Below are 22,121 nucleotides of genomic sequence, written 5' to 3'. Positions count from 1 at the left end.
AATTTACCCCGGTTCCCCGACCGCTGTAATAGAGTATTAATAAATTAATAATAATAATAATATATAATCTTTTTCTTTAATTTTATAATTTCTTAATGTAATCAATCTGATAGAAGAGTTATCCGGCTACCAACTTAATAGTATTAAAAATAATGTTCACAAAATATCAGAACCGACACCAATCTTTGCTAAATAATTAACTGACTTCATGCAACAATGCCGCCAAAATAAATATTTAACATGTAAAAACATAAAAATGTAATAATATGATCATTTCTGTTCAAACTGCCTGGATAAATTAAACGATTAATTTATTATTGAATTGCATTTCCCCACTTACGTCAACTATAAATAACACCAGACATCGTGATAAAATTTATTATTTTGCTTTAACGAAATCTTATATCAACTCCGCACAAATGAGTTGGAATATGTGAACGTTGTAACAAAATAAAACAAATATTGGTAAAAGGAATTAAAAAAAGATCAACGTAAGCTTAAACATGTTCCATTTCTGTCAAGTTATCGTTTTGTTATTGACAATTGTATCGCAGGTGCACATGGAAACAAAAGGTTGAGGTGAGTTACGTAAACAAAAACCGATATAATATTTGATATTTAGACGCCAAATGCGAGAATGCAACGAAGTTCTGCGAAAATATTTGGTATTGCAAGAAAAATTCGTATCCTGAAAAATATAAAGCATGCGGCCACGACGGTTTAGTGGACAGAGTTTGCTGCGATCCCGAATACCCACCAACCAAAAGCAGAAAATGTAATTATCGACGAATCCAATTGATAGCTTTATTTTTAATTATTATTTTTAAAGTTTGCGATACGCTGTATAAGAAGATAGCAAGAGATGAATACGGGAACGAGATTTACGACTCTACAGTTCCTAGGACATATATCACTGCAAGCATTGTAAGTTTATCAAAATAAATTGAGTGAATTTTTATTTTTGTTTTTTTTTTAGGCTGCTTTAGGTCATCGAAATGAATCCTCAACGGATTGGGTGTGCGCTGGGAGTTTGATTAGCAACAAATTCGTGATAACTGCTGCTAAATGTTTAAAGTAACCAAATGTTAAATTAGTTTAGTTGTTGAAAATAATGATTTTTTTTTTTGCAGTCAGAGCATAAATATTGTTCGTTTAGGTGATAAGGATTTGAGCAGAGATGATGATGGTGTTGAACCTCAGGAATACGGCGTTTTAAAACATTTCGTTCATCCCAAGTATCAAGCTCCTTTCGTGTACAACGACATCGCGCTGATCGAATTGAATGACACTGTTACATTCACAAAGTTTGTGAAGCCTTCTTGCATTTACGATGATGCGAAACTGAGAGAACCACTGTGGATGGAAGTTGGATACAAGAAATTCACTTACGCATCAACGCAGGTGGTGGAGTTGAGAAGTCGTGCTTGCAATCTTTACTTTGATAGCGATAAGTTTGCTAATCTCGTGCCATTCGGACTGGATCAAGATACACAGTTTTGTGCTAGCTCCGCTACGTACCACTTCACATGTCAGGTAACACAACGAAGTCTGTGGTTGTAAAAATTGTTAATATTATTTTTTTGCAGTCACATTTTGGAGCACCTTTGCTCACATGGGATCTAAATTATGGTAGAACTTTCTTTATTATAGGAGTAACGGCGATTCCCAAACCGTGCAGTCACACCAACGAACCCGGAATTTACACCATAGTTTCCCATTACACCTCATGGATCGAATCGATTGTATTTCCAGATGATTAACTTATATTAAAAACAAATCATATCATTGTGTGTCATTATAGACTGACATATGCTTAGACAGAAACTAAGCAACTAATCTGTCTAGCAGAAAGCCAATATACCCATACGTTATTACGTAATAAATATAGAAAATAAAATTTTATAAACAAGTGTATATTTGCTTACATTACTAAATTGTGTATTTATTAATATATAATAAACATAAAAGATTTAATTTTAGAGAAAATAATGTGTAACTCAAAGATTACTTAAAAATAAATAATCTATAATAATTACGAAATTCATATTTCACGGAATATTTATTCGACTTGTCCACTATATTATTAAGTTCTCCCACCTGCATTGACTATATTTATTGCAAATGTTGTTTCTAGTGTAAACATGAATTTATTTCATTTCTTATTTTGCTTCAACGCAATCTTCCGCATATGAATTGAAATCAACGAAGGCCGAGTATATAATGACTAAGAGTCCAGTAATGCGAATACGTAACGTAAGCTTAAATATGTTCCATTTCTATCAAGTTATCGCGTTGTTTTTGTTGACAATTGTATCAAAAGTGCACATGGAAACAAACGGTTGAGGTGAGTTCTCAAAATGAAGACCTAAGTGACATATTGATTTTCAGACGTCAAATGCGAGAATGCAACGAAGATATGCGAAAACATTTGGTATTGCAAGAACAATTCGTATCCTGATAAATACAAAGCATGCGGCCACGACGATTTAGTGGACAGAGTTTGCTGCGATCCCGAATACCCACCAACCAAAAGCAGGAAATGTAAATATAAATCAATTCAATTAATAGATCAATTTTTTACTTGCTATATTTAAAGATTGCGATTCAATGCACAAAAAGGTTGTATTCGATGAGTACGGCAACCAAGATTATAGCTCTATAATACCTGCGAGTTATAACACTCCAAGCATTGTAAGTTTATCAAAACAAATAGAGAAAATTAGATATAAAGTTTTATGTTTTTTTAGGCTGCTTTAGGTCATCGTAATGAGTCTTCGACAAGTTGGGTGTGTGTTGGGAGTTTGATTAATAACAAATACGTATTGACTGCAGCTAAATGCTTTAAGTAATTATAAATAAATGTTGATTAAATTGACATCAATAAGAAAATTTTAAATATTTTCTTTTCAGTAACCAAACCATAAATATTGTTCGTTTAGCTGATATGGATTTGAACAAAAATGATAATGATGCTAATACTCAGGAATATGGAGTGCTAAGACATATCATTCATTCAAAATATAAATATCCTTTTGCATACAACGACATCGCGGTCATTGAATTGAATGACACTGTTACATTCACAAAATTCGTAAGTCCTATTTGCGTTTACGATGATGCGAAAATAAGGGAACCACTGTGGAAAGAAGTTGGATACAAACATTTAATCTACAGATTAATACAGGTGCTGAGGCTAAGAAGTCGCGCGTGCAATCTCTACTTTGACAACGATAAGTTTGCTAATCTCGTACCTTTCGGATTAGACCCAGATACACAGATTTGTGCTAGCTCCCCTTCGTACCATGACACATGTCAGGTAATGTCACGGTATCCATGATTGTTACACATTTTTTAAACGTTTGTTTTTTGCAGTCGCAACTTGGAGCACAGTTGCAAACTTTCGATCTAAATTACGTCGGTGCTACATTTCTTATAGGAATAACGACGATTCCTAAACCATGCAGCTACACCAACGAACCCGGTCTTTACACAAGAGTTTCCCATTACGCTCCGTGGATAGAGTCTATCGCATTTCCAGATGATTAACAAATTATTAAACATTTTTAAAAATATGAAAAACTTTTCTTTATTCAAGAAACTTTGTCTAAACACTAACGTTCTAAACAGAAAACTGATATATTTCAAGGAGAAATGAATACTATTGTTTTATTTTTTCAAAATCTTCGACATTTTAATTAATAACCATGTTAAGTTTCTTCTTCATATAAATTATAAATGTTATTATCTTATTAAGTTCCCCCCACTTGCGACAGGAATTACTTATCAGGAATGATGTTTTTAACGTAAACGTAATTCACTTCAGTTCTCATTTTGCTTTACTACAATCTTGAATGTTCGCAGCACAACTGAGTTGGAATAATAATGGTCAAGGTCCACTAATGCGAATTACTAAAGTAAGCTTAAATATGTTCCATTTTTATAAACTTATTGTGTTGTTGATACTTGCATCACAAGTGTATATGGAAACAAGAAGTTAAGGTGAGTTAACCAAACTTGAACACGGATATAACATTTTGATTTTCAGATGTCAAATGCGAGAATGCAACGAAGTTCTGCGAAAACATTTGGTATTGCAAGAAAAATTCGTATCCTGAAAAATATAAAGCATGCGGCCACGACGGTTTGGTGGACAGAGTTTGCTGCGATCCCGAATACCCACCAACCAAAAGCAGAAAATGTAAATATCGACGAATCCAATTGATAGCTTCATTTTTAATTATTATTTTTAAAGTTTGCGATACGCTGTACAAGAAGATCGCAAGAGATGAATACGGGAAGCAGGTTTATAACTCTACAGTTCCTAATATATATATCACTGCAAGCATTGTAAGTTTATCAAAATAAATCGAGTGAATTTGTATTTTTGTTTTTTTTAGGCTGCTTTAGGTCATCGAAATAAATCCTCGACGGAATGGGTGTGCGCTGGGAGTTTGATTAACAACAAATTCGTGATAACTGCTGCTAAATGTTTAAAGTAACTAAATGTTAAGTTAGTTAAGTTGATGAAAATAATGTTTTCTTTTGCAGTCAGAGCATAAATATTGTTCGTTTAGGTGATACGGATTTGAACAACAATGATAATGAACCTAATATTCAGGAATATGGAGTGCTAAGACATATTATTCATCCAAAATATAATTATCCTTTAGCATACAACGACATCGCTCTGATTGAATTGAATGACACTGTTACATTCACGAAATTCGTAAGTCCTATTTGCGTTTACGATGATGCGAAAATAAGGGAACCACTGTGCTTAGAAATTGGATACAAACAATTATTCTACAGATTAATAGAGGTGCTTATGCTAAGCAGTCGCGAGTGCAAACACTACTTTGACAACTATAAATTTGCTAATCTCGTACCTTTCGGATTAGATCCAGATACACAGATTTGTGCTAGCATCCCTTCGTACCATATGACGTGTCAGGTAATGCAACGGTATTCATGATTGTTACACATTTTTAAACGTTTCTTTTTTGCAGTCGCAACTTGGAGCACAGTTGCAAACGTTCGATCCAAATTACGTTGATGCTAGATTTCTTATTGGAATAACGACTATTCCTAAACCATCCAGCTACACCGACGATGTCGGTCTTTACACAAAAGTGTCCCACTACGCTCCGTGGATAGAATCTATCGCATTTGCAGATGATTAACAAATTATTAAATATTTTTATATCGTATATATCTTAAAAATATTTTCTTTAATCAAGAAACTTTGTCTAAAAACTAACGTTCTAAACAGAAAACTAATATTTTTGAAAGAGAAATGAACAATATTATTTTATATTATAAAATCTTCTACATTTTAATTAATAACCATGTTAAATTTCTTCTTCCTATAAGTTAAAAATGTTCAACAATTGCTTATATACAAATCATATTAAATATTGTAATATGTAATAAGCATGAGTAATTCAATTTTAATCTTTCTGTTTTATAATAAAATAAAATGATTTTCATTATTTAATAGATTATTATAAGAATATTCATGTTTCATCTCTTGGGAAAGTTTATGCGATTTGTTTATTATATTATTAAGTTCCCCCCACTTGCGTTGTTGTTTTGAACGTAAACGTAATTCACTTCATTTCTCATTTTGCTTTACTACAATCTTGAATGTTCGCAGCACAACTGAGTTGGAATAATAATGGTCAAGGTCCACTAATGCGAATTACTAAAGTAAGCTTAAATATGTTCCATTTTTATAAACTTATCTTGTTGTTGATAATTGCATCAAAAGTGTACATGGAAACAAGAGGTTAAGGTGAGTTAACCAAACTTGAACACCGATATAACATTTTGATTTTCAGATGTCAAATGCGAGAATGCAACGAAGTTCTGCGAAAACATTTGGTATTGCAAGAACAATTCGTATCCGGATAAATACAAAGCATGCGGTCACGACGGTTTGGTGGACAGGGTTTGCTGCGATCCCGAATACCCACCAACTAAAATCAGGAAATGTAATTATAAAGCAATTCAATTGATTATTTAATTATTTTACTTATTTTATTGAATAGATTGCGATTCAATGTATAAGAAGAGGGTAATAGATGAGTACGGAAACAAAGATGAATCCTCCATAATCCGTTCGAGATATGACACTCCCAGCATTGTAAATTTATCAAAACAAATTGAGGTAATTTATATTTATATTTGTTTTTTAGGCTGTTTTAGGTCATCGAAATGAGTCTTCGACGAGTTGGGAATGCATTGGAACATTGATTAGTAACAAATTCGTGTTAACTGCAGCTAAATGTCTTAAGTAAGTACATCAATATTTATTAACAGAAATAAGAAAGAATAATACTTTTTTCTGCAGTCAAAGCATAAATATTGTTCGTTTCGCTGATAGAGATTTAAACAAAAATGATGATAATGCTAATACTCAGGAATATGGAGTGCTAAGACATATCATTCATCCAAAATATAAATATCCTTTTGCATACAACGACATCGCAGTGATCGAATTGAATGACACTGTTACATTCACGTATTACGTTAAATCTATTTGCGTTAATGATGTAGCGAAAATAAGGGAACCACTGTGGGATGAAGTAGGATACAAAAAGTTTAAATACACAAGAATACAGGTGCTGAGGCTAAGTAGTCGCGCGTGCAATCTCTACTTTGACAATGATAAGTTTGCTAATCTCGTACCTTTCGGATTAGATCCAGATACACAGATTTGTGCTAGCTCCCCTTCGTACCATGACACATGCCAGGTAATGAAACGGTATTCTTAACTGTAACATATTTTTAACCGTTTTTGTTTTTTGCAGTCGCAACTTGGAGCACAGTTGCAAACATTCGATTTTAATTACAGAGGTGTTACATTTCTTATAGGAATAACGACGATTCCTAAACCGTGCAGCCACACCAACGAACCCGGTCTTTACACCAGAGTTTCCCATTACGCTCCTTGGATCGAATCTATTGTATTTCCAGATGATTAACAAAATATTAAACATTTTTTAAATTGTATCATATTTTCTTAAAATACTCGTTTTATTCCTAAATCTAATGTGTCTGTAAATTCAAATGAGAAATGAACACTATTATTTTATTTGAATTTATGACACATGAGTCTAGCAGACACACGACATGTGTCAGAGGTGACACTACGAGACATTTTGTGTGACACGCCCAAAAAATATTATAATTCATGTTCATTACATATTGTATCGTTGCATAACACGAGTTATACAACGTTTTTGATGACATTGGATGACATTGGTTCAAAATACCGACTATTTTTTTTATTTTGGACATGTGTTAAGTACCCAAAACAATATTCTTTTTTTTTTTTCAAAAAAATATAATTAGACTTGAATTTTAACACATTTAATCGCGGCGCACTTAATATATCTGAAAGCTTCGAAAAAACAGAGTAAAGTTTGCTTATATCCAGAGAAGTATGCGCGACAAACTCATTTTTTAATAATATATATGTTTAAATAAGAAATGTCTTTATATTTTTGCTTATAACTCGAAAAGTATTCATTGATGAGCAACCAAATTAAAGCTAAATATTCTTCCGTCTCAATCCCACTCACTTTTCGAATATTGTTTACTACTTAATTCCATAATTACAAATAGTGGTAGGTCATTTGGAGGTAGTGTTTAATATGCATATCTATATGCAAAATCCTGCACTTATTATTTTTTTTATTTTTTCTTAATTCGTTTATTTGCGATTGAGGATGGCCGAACGGCATTCCTCGATAAATCCTGATTTGTTCTTTTCGAAGCACACATTAACCAGTTTCTCGTTGTGAAACCCAACAAAGTTCTGGGTATTCCCAAATGCGCAATTATTATTTGGTTGATTTGGATTAACCGTCGACTGTTGGGAAAGTGCGTTCCGGCGTTTTTCCCTGAATGAAATCGTTTCCATCGCTACCGTACCACAACAAACTGCGACCATCGAAGCCGAACAAGAATTTCGAACGCTCAGTCTCAATATGATCATCGCGAAAGATGTCACCGCGCTGCCGTTCCTTCTACTTCTCTTCGCGATTTCCATACACGCGACAGCAATTTACTTCGAAGAAGGTACGATTTCTATATTTTAATAATTTTCTTATTATTCCTAGTATCAAGGTCGATTTGCTATGGATATAACAAAACAAACACAAACACAAACGACCATGAATCATATCACATACATCTATCTACATTATATACATTAAACTTGCGTTAGAAAAAAAATATAATTCTATTGAAATAAATATATTGAAATTAATAAATTAGAATTTTAACAAAATCAAGAGAGCGCATAACAAAACAAACAAAAAATAGCATCCATTAATAAACAAATAAATAATTTCGTATCTACAAAATAACGGTTTGACTAAAATAGACTTGTTTTTGGAAATTTAAAGTTTACAAATGATTTAATTGATAAAAAATATATAGAATCATTATAAAACTATGATTTAAATAAGCTAGACGTCCAATAAAATCATCATACAAAGAATTAGACATATGAATTTTAGTTTGAAAAAAAAATAACTTCAATAAATAATTATGTTTATTAACCCTTTGTGATAGTTATTTTTATTTGTTGTGATTATTTTAAAGAATATTATTAAAATAGTTTTCTGAAAGTTTTATTACAGTAATAAAATAACGAAAGTTTGATATCATAATTGCTAAATGCGGAAGTAAAGCGGTTAAGATAAGATATGTAATGGAACTCTACACTATTTATTATAAATTGCAATTTAGATACTTACACTAATTAATAGTAAAAAGCTTTAACATGGATTAACATAACATTAACATTAAATGGAGGTTTTGAATAAACAATTAGTATTCAAAAAATTAGAAATAGTTTTAATCTTTATTAAGTTTTATTAATGTATGTAAAAGTTTCACATATTTGAGAAAAATAAATTGTTTCTGTTTTTGAACTTTCGAGGTCGCCTTTCTAAAAGAATTTATGGATTTGTATTTTCGAAAAGACATTTTTGTTATATTTGATAAACTACTACATACTAGCTAGTATCTACATTTTCTAATTGTAACTTCTATAAAAAAAAAAACTATTAAATCCTAATTTAGTTTTTTTTTTTACTTTTAAAATAATTAACTACAAATATTGTGTTGTAGATATAAACGATTGCTGCGATGGGGAGACATGCATGGAGATAGGATTTTGTCCGAGCGCCATCGAAATTGTCAATAAAAGGCAGAAGCCAAAACCATGTGGTTTCATCGGAAAAGTACCCTTCGTCTGTTGCCCAGACAAAGTTGCAAATAATCCTGTCTATGTGGTACTTAACATCGCTAATGCAGCAGCAGAAAGTAGAATAAATTCATCAGCATCATCAACAACAACATCCACAACAACATCTACAACAGCAAGTACTACTACAACTACAACAAGTGGTCCAATCGAAATTGCAACGACTTTGAGCAATGATCTGACAGTTGTAGAAACGACATTTGCAAATACTGAAACGACACCAATTCTGAATCTACCACCATCAACGACCATTAAAAGTACTGAATATGTTGTGGGATCCAAAGTTAAGCAACGTAAGAATGATTTATTTTCTCTTTATAAGAATTAATTAAAATTATAAAATAAAAAAACATATTTAAAACATAGTTAAAATAATCTATAGTCAAAGCTTCTCATAAAATTGACAGTATAAACGTCAATTCTAAAGATGATCAATAATTTTTTGTGCAAAGTATTACTATTACTCTAAATAAATAAGTATTTCTTTTAAATTTAAGAATGCGACAAGACATATGACAAATTCACCTTTGATGAATATGGAAAAGTCATATATACCACTTCGAGAGACAAGCCTACTTTGATCGAAAATTCACCACATGCGGTAAACAAAACAATTGATTAATTTAACATTTAGATTTAAATGTAGTAATTGCAGTAAGAGCCCGCTGTTCGTTAATCAACTGTTACACAACAAACGAAACTGCATGGGAGTATCAAAGTAACAAAATCGTGCACGATTTCGAGGATTCGAATTCAAGTCCGTAATACTGAAACAGCGTTAAGCGGGATCTTACTGTTTTCTTAATAAATAACAGCAATTCTCATCAAAAAAAATACATTTCGATTTATTTTCAGGCGGCTTTGGGTAATCAAAAAGGCGATAACATCGAATGGCTGTGCGCCGGAAGTTTGATCAGCGAGAAATTCGTATTGACCGCAGCGCATTGCATTGAAAAGTACATTTTTAAATTGGTATTATTTTTTTAAATATCACATTAACAACTCTTATTTTCAGCAATACAATTAATTATGTTCGTGTGGGCGATTCTAACTTGACCAGTAACACAGATAAACTCGATCCCCAAAACTTTACGGTTGTCAACGCAATTATGCATCCAAACTACACGAAACCACTTAGATATCACGATATAGGCGTATTGGAGCTGGACAGACCCATCATCGTTAACAAATTCGCAAAACCGGCTTGCCTTCATTTTAATGAACGAATTTCAGAAACCAACCTTAAATTGGTGGGATTTAACGACAATAGTGCGACTAATTTCCTTTATACCTTAACAGTTGCCGAAGCAGACAAGAGAGTTTGCAATTTCCATTTCAATTTACCTATGTATAAAGAATTATTACCGGACGGACAAGATTTAAAAACGCAGATTTGCGCTAGTGGTTTTCTCAAATTTTCTCCTTGCCAGGTACATCTGTGATTTGTGAATATTTTCGATCTTCTAATTATATTTTTGTTTTTAGCGCGATACCGGTGGCCCCATGCAGGTCCACAATTGGGCTTATACTGAAGGAAGATTACTGATTGGAGTCACATCCATTGAGAAACTCTGTAATGGCAAAAACGCTCCTGGACTTTACACGCGAATTTCCTATTACATCCCGTGGATCGAGTCCGTCGTGTGGCCAGATCTCTAAACGTTTTGTTTCTCTCCGCTTGATAATGTTGAATGTTTTATTAGGTTCGAGAAGCAGTCTCTTTACATTTTTGCTTATATCCCGAAAATTATGCACTTTTTAATAATCAAATTAAAGCTAAATATCCACTCTTTCAAATGTGTAAACGTCAATATTTGTGTATTTGTTATTTAGACGTAATTCACTGTGATACTTGAAGAAATATTTTTATAAACTTCTATAAATGTCTTTACATGTTTGTCATTATCGCGAAAAGGAAAAAATAGAAAAAAATATCTTCATCTCAACATAGTCTTCTTTTAGCTCCATACACTTTTATCAGCGATGTATAATAGTTTCGATACCCTGTTTATAGTGGAAACCGTCGATTTCTAAAAAATAGTCGGCACCCGCAGACTCCACCTCTTCATTTTTGAAAAATCTTTTACTATCGAGCTATTTTCTTAAGTTTGGAAAGAGAAAACTAATCCAAGGAGTCTAAATCTGGCGAATTCGAAGCAATACGAACTTTAATTCATTGATTTTGGCCATTTCGATAACGGATGTGCATTGTCTTGACTGTGACCAAACGCGGCACAGCTTCCTCACCTCAAAATTTTCAGTCAATATGCGATGTACAGCACTTTTTGAAAAAACTACCAAGTATGCTAGTTCGCGCACTTTCAGTCGACGGTCGACAAACTATTATTGGATTATTTTCTGGATTTTCTGCACCTTTTCTGGTCTTGGCTGCTCTTATGACCTCGTTTAATCTCTGTCAACCAATTTTTTTTGTTGTAAACAAAGAAGCAGACTCCCTAAGAGTAGAATCTAGCTAGGCTTTTAAATGAAAGTATTGTATCACATAATAATGTCCAATTTTTTCCATCTTTGCAAATTTACACACAGCGTTCACAATTGATGGCTATCAAACAAATACTAAACAACATAGCGTCTTCAAACTTAAGCATTATAATCTTGATCAAAAGATCATAGAAGTTTATTTTCAAACAAAAACTGTCCCATTCACGTTTTTGCATTTTCTTTACTACTTAATTCCACAATTATTAAATTATAGTCCTAATTCTTCTTTAGGTTGTTTTTAATATCCATATGCTAAATCTTGCACTCGACGTATTTATTTATTCTTTCTTAATTCGTTTATTTACGATTGAGCGACTTAACCATAACTTATATGTTAACCCGTTTCTTGTTGTGAAACCCAACAACGCCCTGGGTATTCCCAAATGAGCTATTATTATTTGGTTGATTCTGATTAACCGTCGGCTCTTGCGAATGTGCGCTCCGACGTCAAACTGCGACCGTCGAAGAATTCCGAACACTCAGTCCGAAAATGATTTTCACGAAATATGTTACTACTCTGCCCTTCCTTCTCTTTATCTTCGCGATTTCCATACACGCGACAGCAATTTACTTCGAAGAAGGTACGATTTCCACTTTAATCATTTTCTTATTATTCTTAGTATCAAGGTCGATTTGCTATAGATATAATAACATAAAACATAACCAATAACCATGAATCATATCACATACATGCTGTCGTGTCCCAGGGATGAAATTCTGGACACAGTGGAATATTTTCTTCTGGTGTTGTCGTTTTGGAGTCTTAGTTGTAGGAAGTAAATAATTCACTTTGTTTTAACAAGTTTATTTTAATAATTAGTACTCTTCCAAGACAATGTATTACTTTTTGAGATTGACTAAGACTAATTACAAATATATATTTTACTAACGAAGTTAATTTGTATTAATATGGATGGGGTGGGAGTTTGAGGAGTAAGGCACGTTTGTTAAAAAGATCCTCCACTTCAGGTCACTGTTCTCCGTGTGATCTGTCGATTCTGCAGTTTTGTTATCAGTTGAAAATACGAAGAAATGCCGCAAACGGTCACTGTCTTCCGTGGGATCTGCCTTTTGTTATCAGTCTGCATTTTGGTTTCTAGTATGATTTATAATTTAGTGGTTGGACACAACAATGCATTAAACTTAAACAAAAAGAAATTAGATTTAATCGAAGAAATTGTCCATCTAATAAAGACGTGAATAATTGCGTATTTACATAATAAGGGATTGACTAAATTAAACTTGTTTTGTGGAAAATGTTATTGAATGTGTGATTTATTAAATTAAATTGAAAATTTACAAATGATTCACTGGGATTCACAATGAGAAAATTTGATTTAAATAAAGTAGGCATTAAATAAAATTAAGTAGATATATTATGTTCTAGATATAATCGATTGTTGCGATGGGGAGACATGCATGGGGATAGGATTTTGTCCGAGTGCCATCGAAATCGTCAATAATAGGGAGAAGCCAAAACCGTGCGGTTTCATCGGAAAAGTACCCTTCGTCTGTTGCCCAGACAAAGTTGCAAATAATCCTATCTACGTGGTCGCTAATGCAGCATTACAAAATAGAATAAATTCATCTGCAACATCAACAACATCAACAATTACTACTACTACTACTACAAGTAGACCAATAGATGTAACATCGACTTTGAGCAATGATCCGATAGTTGTAGAAACAACATTTGAAAATACTGAAACGACACCAATTCTGAATCTACCACCATCAACGACCATTAAAAGTACTGAATATGTTGTGGGATCCAAAATTAAGCAACGTAAGAATGTTTTTGTTTCTCTTTGTAAGAATGAATTAAAATTATAGATGACTTCTATCAATAAATATTGTGCAAAGCATTAATATTGTTATAAAGAATATGTATTTTTTTTCTTAAATTTAAGAATGCGAGAAGACGTATGACAAATACCCCGTTGATGAATATGGAAGCGTTTTATTTACCGGATGGAAAGACAAGCCTACTTTGATCGAAAATTCTCCGCATGCGGTAAAACAATTGATTAATTTCACATTTAGATTTAATTCCAGAAATTATAGTTAATAATAAAAAAATAACACTTTTCGACTTATTTTCAGGCGGCTTTGGGTAATCAAAAAGGCGATAACATCGAATGGCTGTGCGCCGGAAGTTTGATCAGCGAGAAATTCGTATTGACCGCAGCGCATTGCATTGAAAAGTACATTTTTAAATTGGTATAATTTTTTTAAATATCACATTAACAACTCTTATTTTCAGCAATACAATCAATTACGTTCGTGTGGGCGATTCTAACTTGACCAGTAACACAGATAAACTCGATCCTCAAAACTTTACGGTTATCAACGCTATTATGCATCCAAACTACACGAAACCACTTAGATATCACGATATAGGCGTATTGGAGCTGGACAGACCCATCGTCGTTAACAAATTCGCAAAACCGGCTTGCCTTCATTTTTATGAAGGACTTTTAGAGACCAACTATAGATTGGTTGGATTCAACGACAATAGTGCGAATAATTATCTTTATACCATAATAGTTGGCAAAGCAAACAAGAGAGTTTGCAATTACCATTTCAATTTACCAATGTATAAAGAATCTTTACCGGACGGACAAGATTACGAAACGCAGATTTGCGCTGGCGGTTTTTTCCAAGGCGCTCCTTGCCAGGTACATCGCAATCTGTGATTAGTGAATATCTTCGATCTTCTAATGATATTTTTATTTTTAGCGCGATACCGGTGGACCCTTGCAGGTTCACAATTGGAATTACACGGAAGGAAGCTTACTGATTGGAGTCACATCTATCGAGAAGCTCTGTAATGGCAAAAACGCTCCTGGACTTTACACGCGAATTTCCTATTACATCCCGTGGATCGAGTCCGTCATGTGGCCAGATCTCTAAACGCTTCTCTTCGCTTGATAAAGTTGATTTTTTTTTATTAAATTCAATGTCTTTACGTTTTTGCTTATATTCCGAAAAGTATGCACGATAAACTCATTTTTTAATAACCAAATTAAAGCTCAATATTCACTCTTTAAAATGTCTAAGCGTGAATAATTGTGTAATAGTTTTTTAGACGTAATACACTGTGATACTCAGTGGCAGATTAAGTACTTGAGAGGCCCTATGCGCAATTTAATTGTGAGGCCCTTCTCTAAATATTTGCAACTCAAATATTATTTAGTTAAAAAATGTATCAGCAGACATCCCAAGAAAAGAAATGTGAGAGCGGAGGGATTAGATCTCTTTGATTTGGGAGACCTCAGGTGCGCGCCTACTGCTCCTATGCACTAATCCGTTACTTGTGATACTTAAAGAAATATTTTTATAAGCTTCGATAAAGCAATGTCTTTACATTTTTGCTAATATCGCGAAAAGAAAGCGCGTACAGTTAATTTCTGAGCTACCAAATTAAAACTAAATATTACCTCTTTAAAATGTGTGTACTGGTTGAAGCGATTGTCATTTAGACGAAATTCATTGTCAAACCTTATATCTCGAAAAGTATGCATGACAAATTCATTGTTGAGCAACTTAATTAAAGCTAAATATTTATCATATATCTTTAATCAGAACTCGCACATATTGTTTATTAATTAATTTAAAATTCCATGATTATACATAGTGGTAGGTCTTCTGGAGATCGTGTTTAATATACATATCTATATGCTAAATGTTGCACTTGTACGTATTTTTTTTATTCTGTCTTAATTCGATAAATTCACTTCGAATTATATGTAAATAAGTTTTCTTGCTATGAAACCCAACAACATCCTGGGTATTCCCAAATGCGCAATTATTATTTAGTTGATTCGGATTAACTGTCGACTCTTGGGCAAGTGCACATCAAACTGGGAACATCGAAGAATTCCGAACACTCAGTCTCAAAATGATCATCACGAAAGATGTTACCGCTCTGCCATTCCTTCTACTTCTCTTCGCTATTTCCATACACGCGACAGCAATTTACTTCGAAGAAGGTACGATTTCTATATTTCAATCATTTTCTTATTATTTATACTATCAAGGTCGTTTTTCTATGACTATAACAACACAAAGCATAACCTATAACCATGAATCATAACACATACATGCATTAAACTTGTTTTGAATGAAAATAAATGCAATTTAATCAAATATATTAAAATTAATAAATAATAATTTAAAAAAAAATATAAAAAAGAAAACGTCCATCAAATGAAAATTCACGAATGATTTAATAGACAAAAAAATAAGGAGAATCATCATGAAAATATGATTTAAATAAAAAATCATCATATTGAGGATTAAACATATTAATTTGAAAAAAAACTTCAATAAAAAATACGAATAAACAAGTAAGAAATATGAGTCCCATTTTAATTTAACAGTGTTATTCGAGACTAAGGATCAATGGTATGGAATGAAGGACATTAAAAACATACAAAATATATTTTTACTATTCATTCCAAAAAAAACATAACTTTATTACATAAATAATTAATTTATTCACTTTGACGGAATATTGTTTCTCATGAACATTTTAAATATATTGCAAAGTTGGATTCTCTTCTTAGTTTGTATATGTTTATCAAAGAAGACTTGATCCTCTTTTTTTTTAAATGGGACTCTTATTTTCGAACAGTCTTTATGAAGTTTTATTAATTAACATGTAAAAGTTTACATGTTAAAGAAAAACATTTTTTTTTATTTTAAAACTTTCAAGGACGCCTTCTATCTAAAAAAACATTTTTGTTATATTTGGGAAAATTTAGTTTTTTGCTTTTAAGATAATCCTAATGATGCAAAATAATGAACTAGATATATTATATTGTAGATATAAGCGATTGTTGCGATGGGGAGACATGCATAGAGATAGGATTTTGTCCGAGCGCCATCGAAATTGTCAATAAAAGGCAGAAGCCAAAACCGTGCGGTTTCATCGGAAAGGTACCCTTCGTCTGTTGCCCAGACAAAGTTACAAATAATCCTATCTACATGGTACTTAACGTCGCTAATGCAGCATTACAAAGTAGAATAAATTCATCTGCATCATCAACAACAACTTCAACAATTACTACTACTACAACAAGTAGACCAATAGAAGTAGCATTGACTTTGAGCAATGATCCGATAGTTGTAGAAACAACATTTGCAAATACTGAAACGACACCAATTCTGAATCTACCACCATCAACGACCATTAAAAGTGCTGAATATGTCGTGGGATCCAAAGTTAAGCAACGTAAGAATGATTTTTTTTCTCTTTGTAAGAATTAATTAAAATTATAGAATAAAAAAACATATTTAAAACATAGTTAAAATAATCTATAGTCAAAGCATCTCACAAAATTGACGGTATAAACGTCAATTCTAAAGATGATGAATATTTTTTTGTGCAAAGCTTTAATATTGTTATAAAAAACTAAGTTTTTTGTTTTAAATTTAAGAATGCGACAAGACATTTGACAAATACCCCGTTAATAAATATGGAAACATCGTTTATACTTGGAGAGAAAAGCCTACTTTGATCGAAAATTCGCCACATGCGGTAAAGAAAACATTTGATTTAACAATTAGATTTCATGCTAGTTATTATTGATGATATCCGCAAATCATTTAATAAAAACTAAAACTTTTCTATTTATTTTCAGGCAGCCTTAGGTAACCAGCAAGGCGATAACATCGAATGGCTGTGCGCCGGAAGTTTGATCAGCGAGAAATTCGTATTGACCGCAGCCCATTGCATTGAAAAGTACATTTTTAAATTGGTAATATTTTTTTACATATCTCATTAACGATTCTTATTTTCAGCAATACAATTAATTACGTTCGTGTGGGCGATTCTAACTTGACTAGTAACACAGATAAACTCGATCCCCAAAACTTTACGGTTGTCAACGCAATTATGCATCCAAACTACACGAAACCACTTAGATATCACGACATAGGCGTATTGGAGCTGGACAAACCCATCATCGTTAACAAATTCGCAAAACCGGCTTGCCTTCATTTTAATGAAGAAATTACAGAAACCAACTTTAAATTGGTGGGGTTTAACGACAATAGTACGACTAATTATCTTTATACCATAATAGTTGGCAAAGCAAACAAGAGAGTTTGCAATTACCATTTCAATTTACCGATGTACAAAGAATTTTTACCGGACGGACCAGATTCCGAAACGCAGATTTGTGCTAGCGGTTATTTCAAATTAGGTCCTTGCCAGGTACATCTCAATCGGTGATTAGCAAATATTTTCGAACTAATAATATTTTTGTTTTCAGCGCGATACCGGTGGCCCCATGCATGTTGATAAATGGGGTTACACGGATGGAAAGTTACTGATTGGAATCACATCCATTGAGAAACTCTGTAATGGCAAAAACGCTCCTGGACTTTACACGCGAATTTCCAATTACATCCCGTGGATCGAATCCGTCGTATGGCCAGATATCTAAACGTTTCGTTTATCACCCCTTGAAAATTAAGTAATAACATAATAAAGTATTTTAAAAAACTTGTTGATTTGAATATGTTAAATTGAAATATTTTTGGATACAATCAAAGAAGTATTTCAGTCGATCGTTCTGACAATACCTAAAAAATGCAGTAATTACTTATGTAACCAACATAGCAATAATGTGTTAAAGTAAAAAGTTTGACTAACCGGAAAAGTAAATTATTAATTTAAAATACGATTAATTAAATGTAAATCTTAACTTTAAAGTCAACATTAATAGTATTAGATGATTAAATAATCAAACAACAACAACAAAAAAACTTAATGCAAAGTAATAATATGCAACTTTCGTTTTTTCTCATATTTTTACGTGCACATATCAATTAGTTTATTATAAATAAAATAGAAATAGCGGCGCAGACATAGAAAAGTTACTTGCATAACATAATTACAGTTTTATAAAAAATAGATAAAATTTAAATAACTTTATTGAATGTGTATTAAGATTCCCCTCGAATATATTACATAATCTATTAAATTATTATTACAAACATGGTGCGGTTGAATTTTTGGAAATGATATTGAATACATTTTTATATATTACTTGATATTTAGATAAAAATTTAAGAAAATTGTTATTTGTGTAGAACAACTCCACTATAGTACAAATAATGGATGTTATGTAATATAGATTGCTTATTAACTGGAAAATTGCAAATATTTATATAAGCATCGGTGGTTCAGTGGTAGAATGCTCGCCTGCCACGCGGGCGGCCCGGGTTCGATTCCCGGCCGATGCAATTTCTTTTATGATTCTTTCATTGAAATTGTTGTTAAAGTGTAAACAATTGTGCTTTTTTTATAGACTAGCTATAGGCTATCAAAACAATTACAATAATCCTCGTCGAATATCTAATTTTGATAAAAAGGATACTCGTATTAACCAAATTGAAATGGTGCAGTTAATGTAATGAGGATTTAATCATCACAAGTGCCAATTCATTATTGGTTTCCAAACATAAACAAGCGTAGATAAAATCAATACGAAAATAAAATGTTTAGTATATGGAACATATGCAATGTGGGGAGGACCTTGAAATGAACTATGAACCTTGCGGCCGTAAGAGAAACCTGTTGAATGCGCGTTCAGAATTTTCTTGAAAAACGCCAGTCGATTCGGTCGGTGCACGATGGATCGCATTCTCAAAGGCATCATGAAGTACAGACAGCTGGGGAAGAAGACGATGGTCGAACAGTTCAAGGAGGTCAAAGACAACCCGATTGTAAGTCAAGCACGTTTCATCCAACGCCATTTTTAATAGATCAAGAGACTTAAGTACGCACGTTTATCCCGCGAACGAGCGCGCGCATCCCTCGCTTCCGTCCTCGTTTGCCGCGCTTCAAATCTGTTTTTCGATTTTTCAGCCGAAAGCAGTTTTCTTCACTTGCATGGACAGCCGAATGATACCCACCAGGTTCACGGAGACAAACGTGGGAGACATGTTCGTAGGTAATTCGAGAAAACTGAAGAATTTAAAATTCTCATAGTTTTCCGTGTTTGAAATCGTTGTTGATTGCAGTGAGGAATGCAGGAAACATCATACCGCACTCGCAGCACTTCATGGACGAGCTCACCACCAATGAGCCGGCAGCTTTGGAACTGGGATGCGTCGTCAACGATATCAAGCACATTATCGTTTGCGGACACAGCGATTGCAAAGCCATGAACTTGCTGTTTAAACTACAAGATAGTGAATTTGCATCACAGGTAAATCAAATTAGATTGCACTTCTAAAACTTCAAAAGAGATTCCCTAAAATTTTTGAAAATTAATTAATTATACGCAAAAATCAATTAAAACAAGTAAATTTATTATCGCTCAATTATAAATAATAATAATGAAAATGAAAGCGCAAAGATTAATTACCAATTTTGGGGCATTCTCACCACTGAAGAACATTGAATATTTTATTTCATCTTCTTCCATGCCTCACTAAAGACTTTCTTTCTTGCTGGTAATCATCACTTCACACTCCATTCAAACAAGTAAACAAACAAATACTGTCTTAAAAGTCTACAATTTTCTTAAATGAATATTATTTAAAAACCACGTACATTTTAATAGTAAAGTAGATGGCGCAATGATAATTTGACAAACCAATAATGACATTTCATGACAGGCATTACAAAATAACTTAAAAATCCAATTCGATTTTTATACTTTCACGGTATATACTAAATCACCTCATAAGATCATAAACTTAACGTAATAATTTACGTATTCACATAATTCATTTTTAAAGTATTTAATCGCGTCTTCGTTAATCACTGATATTATTTGTAGTCAAAATAGTAGTATTTGCATCCTAACAGACTTTGGTCAATATTGTTATCATATTAGCACACTCGACTAAACTTGAAGCAAACAAATAATAATGCAAATTAACATCATTGGTGTCGTATCTCAAATAAAAAGTAAACAATTTAATGAGTTGGAGCATTGACCCACTTAACACTAGATTGTTAATAACATTAATTATACGTGTATTAGCAGATTTTTTTATTGCATAAATTTATGTAACAAGAAAGTTAAGATTTGTGATTAATTTACCAAATATAGACAAAATAAATAGAATAACATTTTCTGTGATACAATAGAAACGTCTTTTTAAAGTAAACAAATGTCAAAAATGAACTACTACCAAATATAATAACTTTAATTTTTTTACTGTAATGAATTGCATTATCTTTAGGAAAATAGAAGAATTTCACCGCTTCGTTCGTGGCTTTGCACGCACGCACTAAGCAGCTTGGAGAAGTTCCAACAATTAGAAATCACCGACTACTCCAAACCGCTTCTTTTCCAAGGCGAAACACCACTTAGAAAATTCGTAGCTTACATAGATCCTGAAAATAAATTCGCCTTAGAAGATAAACTGTCGCAGATAAACACCTTGCAGCAGTTGCAGAATATCGCGAGTTACGGATTCCTGAAGAAGCGTCTGGAGAAGCACGAGCTGCACATCCACGCCCTTTGGTTCGACATTTACACTGGAGAAATTTACTATTTCAGCAGAGGCTCGAAGACTTTCGTACTCATCGATGAACACAACATAGACGCTTTGGTGGGCGAAGTAAAGAAGTACTATTCTTAGAAGCATTTTTAAATAATTGTATCAAGCCAAAGATAGATAATAAGATTTATTTATTTCGATCTTTAACGGCAATTAGGATGTTTTTTTTTTAACTACTGCCAGTTTTTTTTTTAATATTTATTATATCTATATCAATTGTTGTTTTATATATATATATATAATGTTGTTATATACTTTATACTGTAACTTTCCCCTCGAATGTGATAAGTCGAAATAAACATATGCATTGTTTTATACTATCTAAATAATAATATTGAATATTTATTGACTTCTTACCTAGATTGATCTTTCATTAAAATACATATTTTCATTATATTTACAAAATAGTAATACAGATTTCAGACCTTATATTTCAAAATATTCTTATTTATATTGTAAATCATCGTTTTCTTTTAATCTGTTTACTTTATTTTTTTAAAAGAATAATTTTGTCTAGACGATTCGAATATGGAATAACATACCATAAATATGTTATTATAATTTGAAGGATTTTAAAAGATTCATCTTAAAGTTGACCTTCAAAGTTACAATGAAAGTAATGTGATATATTCTTTCAAACCATTGAGATGAAAAGTAAAACAAGGAAATAGATCTAGAGATCTTGAACAAAAAGAAATAAACGATCAAATTGAATTTCGCGGTCATTTATGAAAGAAAAATAACATAATTCCAAATATTTATACTAATAATTTGTTTATTTTAATCTGTTTAAGCATGAAAGAATAGGTCATTT

At 32.4% G+C, this 22,121-nt stretch overlaps 8 protein-coding genes and 1 non-coding gene across 9 annotated transcripts; all 9 read left to right on the top strand.

Annotated features, from left to right (window-relative positions):
• Positions 1–257: 257 nt before the first annotated feature.
• On the top strand, positions 258–1,878 carry LOC108556902 (venom protease-like). Its single transcript, XM_017913214.1, has 6 exons — positions 258–573; positions 623–775; positions 830–924; positions 977–1,074; positions 1,131–1,533; positions 1,587–1,878. Exons 1-6 carry the CDS (start codon positions 504–506, stop codon positions 1,758–1,760), a joined length of 993 nt encoding a protein of 330 aa, XP_017768703.1. The 5' UTR covers positions 258–503; the 3' UTR covers positions 1,761–1,878.
• A 302-nt stretch (positions 1,879–2,180) lies between these two features.
• Positions 2,181–3,546, top strand: LOC108556869 (venom protease-like). Its single transcript, XM_017913151.1, has 6 exons — positions 2,181–2,338; positions 2,389–2,541; positions 2,597–2,691; positions 2,748–2,845; positions 2,911–3,316; positions 3,373–3,546. The coding sequence occupies exons 1-6, from the start codon at positions 2,221–2,223 to the stop codon at positions 3,544–3,546; spliced, it is 1,044 nt and encodes a 347-aa protein (XP_017768640.1). The 5' UTR covers positions 2,181–2,220.
• A 270-nt stretch (positions 3,547–3,816) lies between these two features.
• LOC108556901 (serine protease snake-like) lies at positions 3,817–5,280 on the top strand. Its single transcript, XM_017913213.1, has 6 exons — positions 3,817–3,993; positions 4,046–4,198; positions 4,253–4,347; positions 4,398–4,495; positions 4,549–4,951; positions 5,007–5,280. Exons 1-6 carry the CDS (start codon positions 3,852–3,854, stop codon positions 5,178–5,180), a joined length of 1,065 nt encoding a protein of 354 aa, XP_017768702.1. The 5' UTR covers positions 3,817–3,851; the 3' UTR covers positions 5,181–5,280.
• A 320-nt stretch (positions 5,281–5,600) lies between these two features.
• Positions 5,601–7,011, top strand: LOC108556875 (venom protease-like). Its single transcript, XM_017913157.1, has 6 exons — positions 5,601–5,785; positions 5,838–5,990; positions 6,048–6,142; positions 6,195–6,292; positions 6,350–6,752; positions 6,810–7,011. Exons 1-6 carry the CDS (start codon positions 5,644–5,646, stop codon positions 6,981–6,983), a joined length of 1,065 nt encoding a protein of 354 aa, XP_017768646.1. The 5' UTR covers positions 5,601–5,643; the 3' UTR covers positions 6,984–7,011.
• An 871-nt stretch (positions 7,012–7,882) lies between these two features.
• LOC108556891 (serine protease persephone-like) lies at positions 7,883–11,120 on the top strand. The gene is made up of 6 exons (XM_017913197.1): positions 7,883–8,082; positions 9,142–9,570; positions 9,775–9,878; positions 10,133–10,233; positions 10,293–10,707; positions 10,763–11,120. Exons 1-6 carry the CDS (start codon positions 7,992–7,994, stop codon positions 10,934–10,936), a joined length of 1,314 nt encoding a protein of 437 aa, XP_017768686.1. The 5' UTR covers positions 7,883–7,991; the 3' UTR covers positions 10,937–11,120.
• A 921-nt stretch (positions 11,121–12,041) lies between these two features.
• LOC108556893 (serine protease snake-like) lies at positions 12,042–15,404 on the top strand. Its single transcript, XM_017913199.1, has 6 exons — positions 12,042–12,360; positions 13,167–13,565; positions 13,690–13,793; positions 13,883–13,983; positions 14,043–14,457; positions 14,519–15,404. Exons 1-6 carry the CDS (start codon positions 12,270–12,272, stop codon positions 14,690–14,692), a joined length of 1,284 nt encoding a protein of 427 aa, XP_017768688.1. The 5' UTR covers positions 12,042–12,269; the 3' UTR covers positions 14,693–15,404.
• A 163-nt stretch (positions 15,405–15,567) lies between these two features.
• LOC108556892 (serine protease snake-like) lies at positions 15,568–18,290 on the top strand. The gene is made up of 6 exons (XM_017913198.1): positions 15,568–15,771; positions 16,608–17,015; positions 17,221–17,321; positions 17,425–17,525; positions 17,585–17,999; positions 18,058–18,290. Exons 1-6 carry the CDS (start codon positions 15,681–15,683, stop codon positions 18,229–18,231), a joined length of 1,290 nt encoding a protein of 429 aa, XP_017768687.1. The 5' UTR covers positions 15,568–15,680; the 3' UTR covers positions 18,232–18,290.
• A 672-nt stretch (positions 18,291–18,962) lies between these two features.
• On the top strand, positions 18,963–19,033 carry Trnag-gcc. Its single transcript has one exon. It is a non-coding gene; the product is annotated as a tRNA-Gly (tRNA).
• Positions 19,034–19,197: 164 nt separating this feature from the next.
• On the top strand, positions 19,198–21,456 carry LOC108556874 (beta carbonic anhydrase 1). Its single transcript, XM_017913156.1, has 4 exons — positions 19,198–19,516; positions 19,659–19,743; positions 19,814–20,001; positions 20,987–21,456. The coding sequence occupies exons 1-4, from the start codon at positions 19,424–19,426 to the stop codon at positions 21,386–21,388; spliced, it is 768 nt and encodes a 255-aa protein (XP_017768645.1). The 5' UTR covers positions 19,198–19,423; the 3' UTR covers positions 21,389–21,456.
• Positions 21,457–22,121: the final 665 nt, after the last annotated feature.

This window comes from Nicrophorus vespilloides, unplaced genomic scaffold (assembly GCF_001412225.1).
Source record: "Nicrophorus vespilloides isolate i.1.1-1 unplaced genomic scaffold, Nicve_v1.0, whole genome shotgun sequence".
In the NCBI taxonomy this organism is placed as follows: domain Eukaryota; kingdom Metazoa; phylum Arthropoda; class Insecta; order Coleoptera; family Silphidae; genus Nicrophorus; species Nicrophorus vespilloides.
This window is presented reverse-complemented; position numbering and strand designations above follow the sequence as displayed.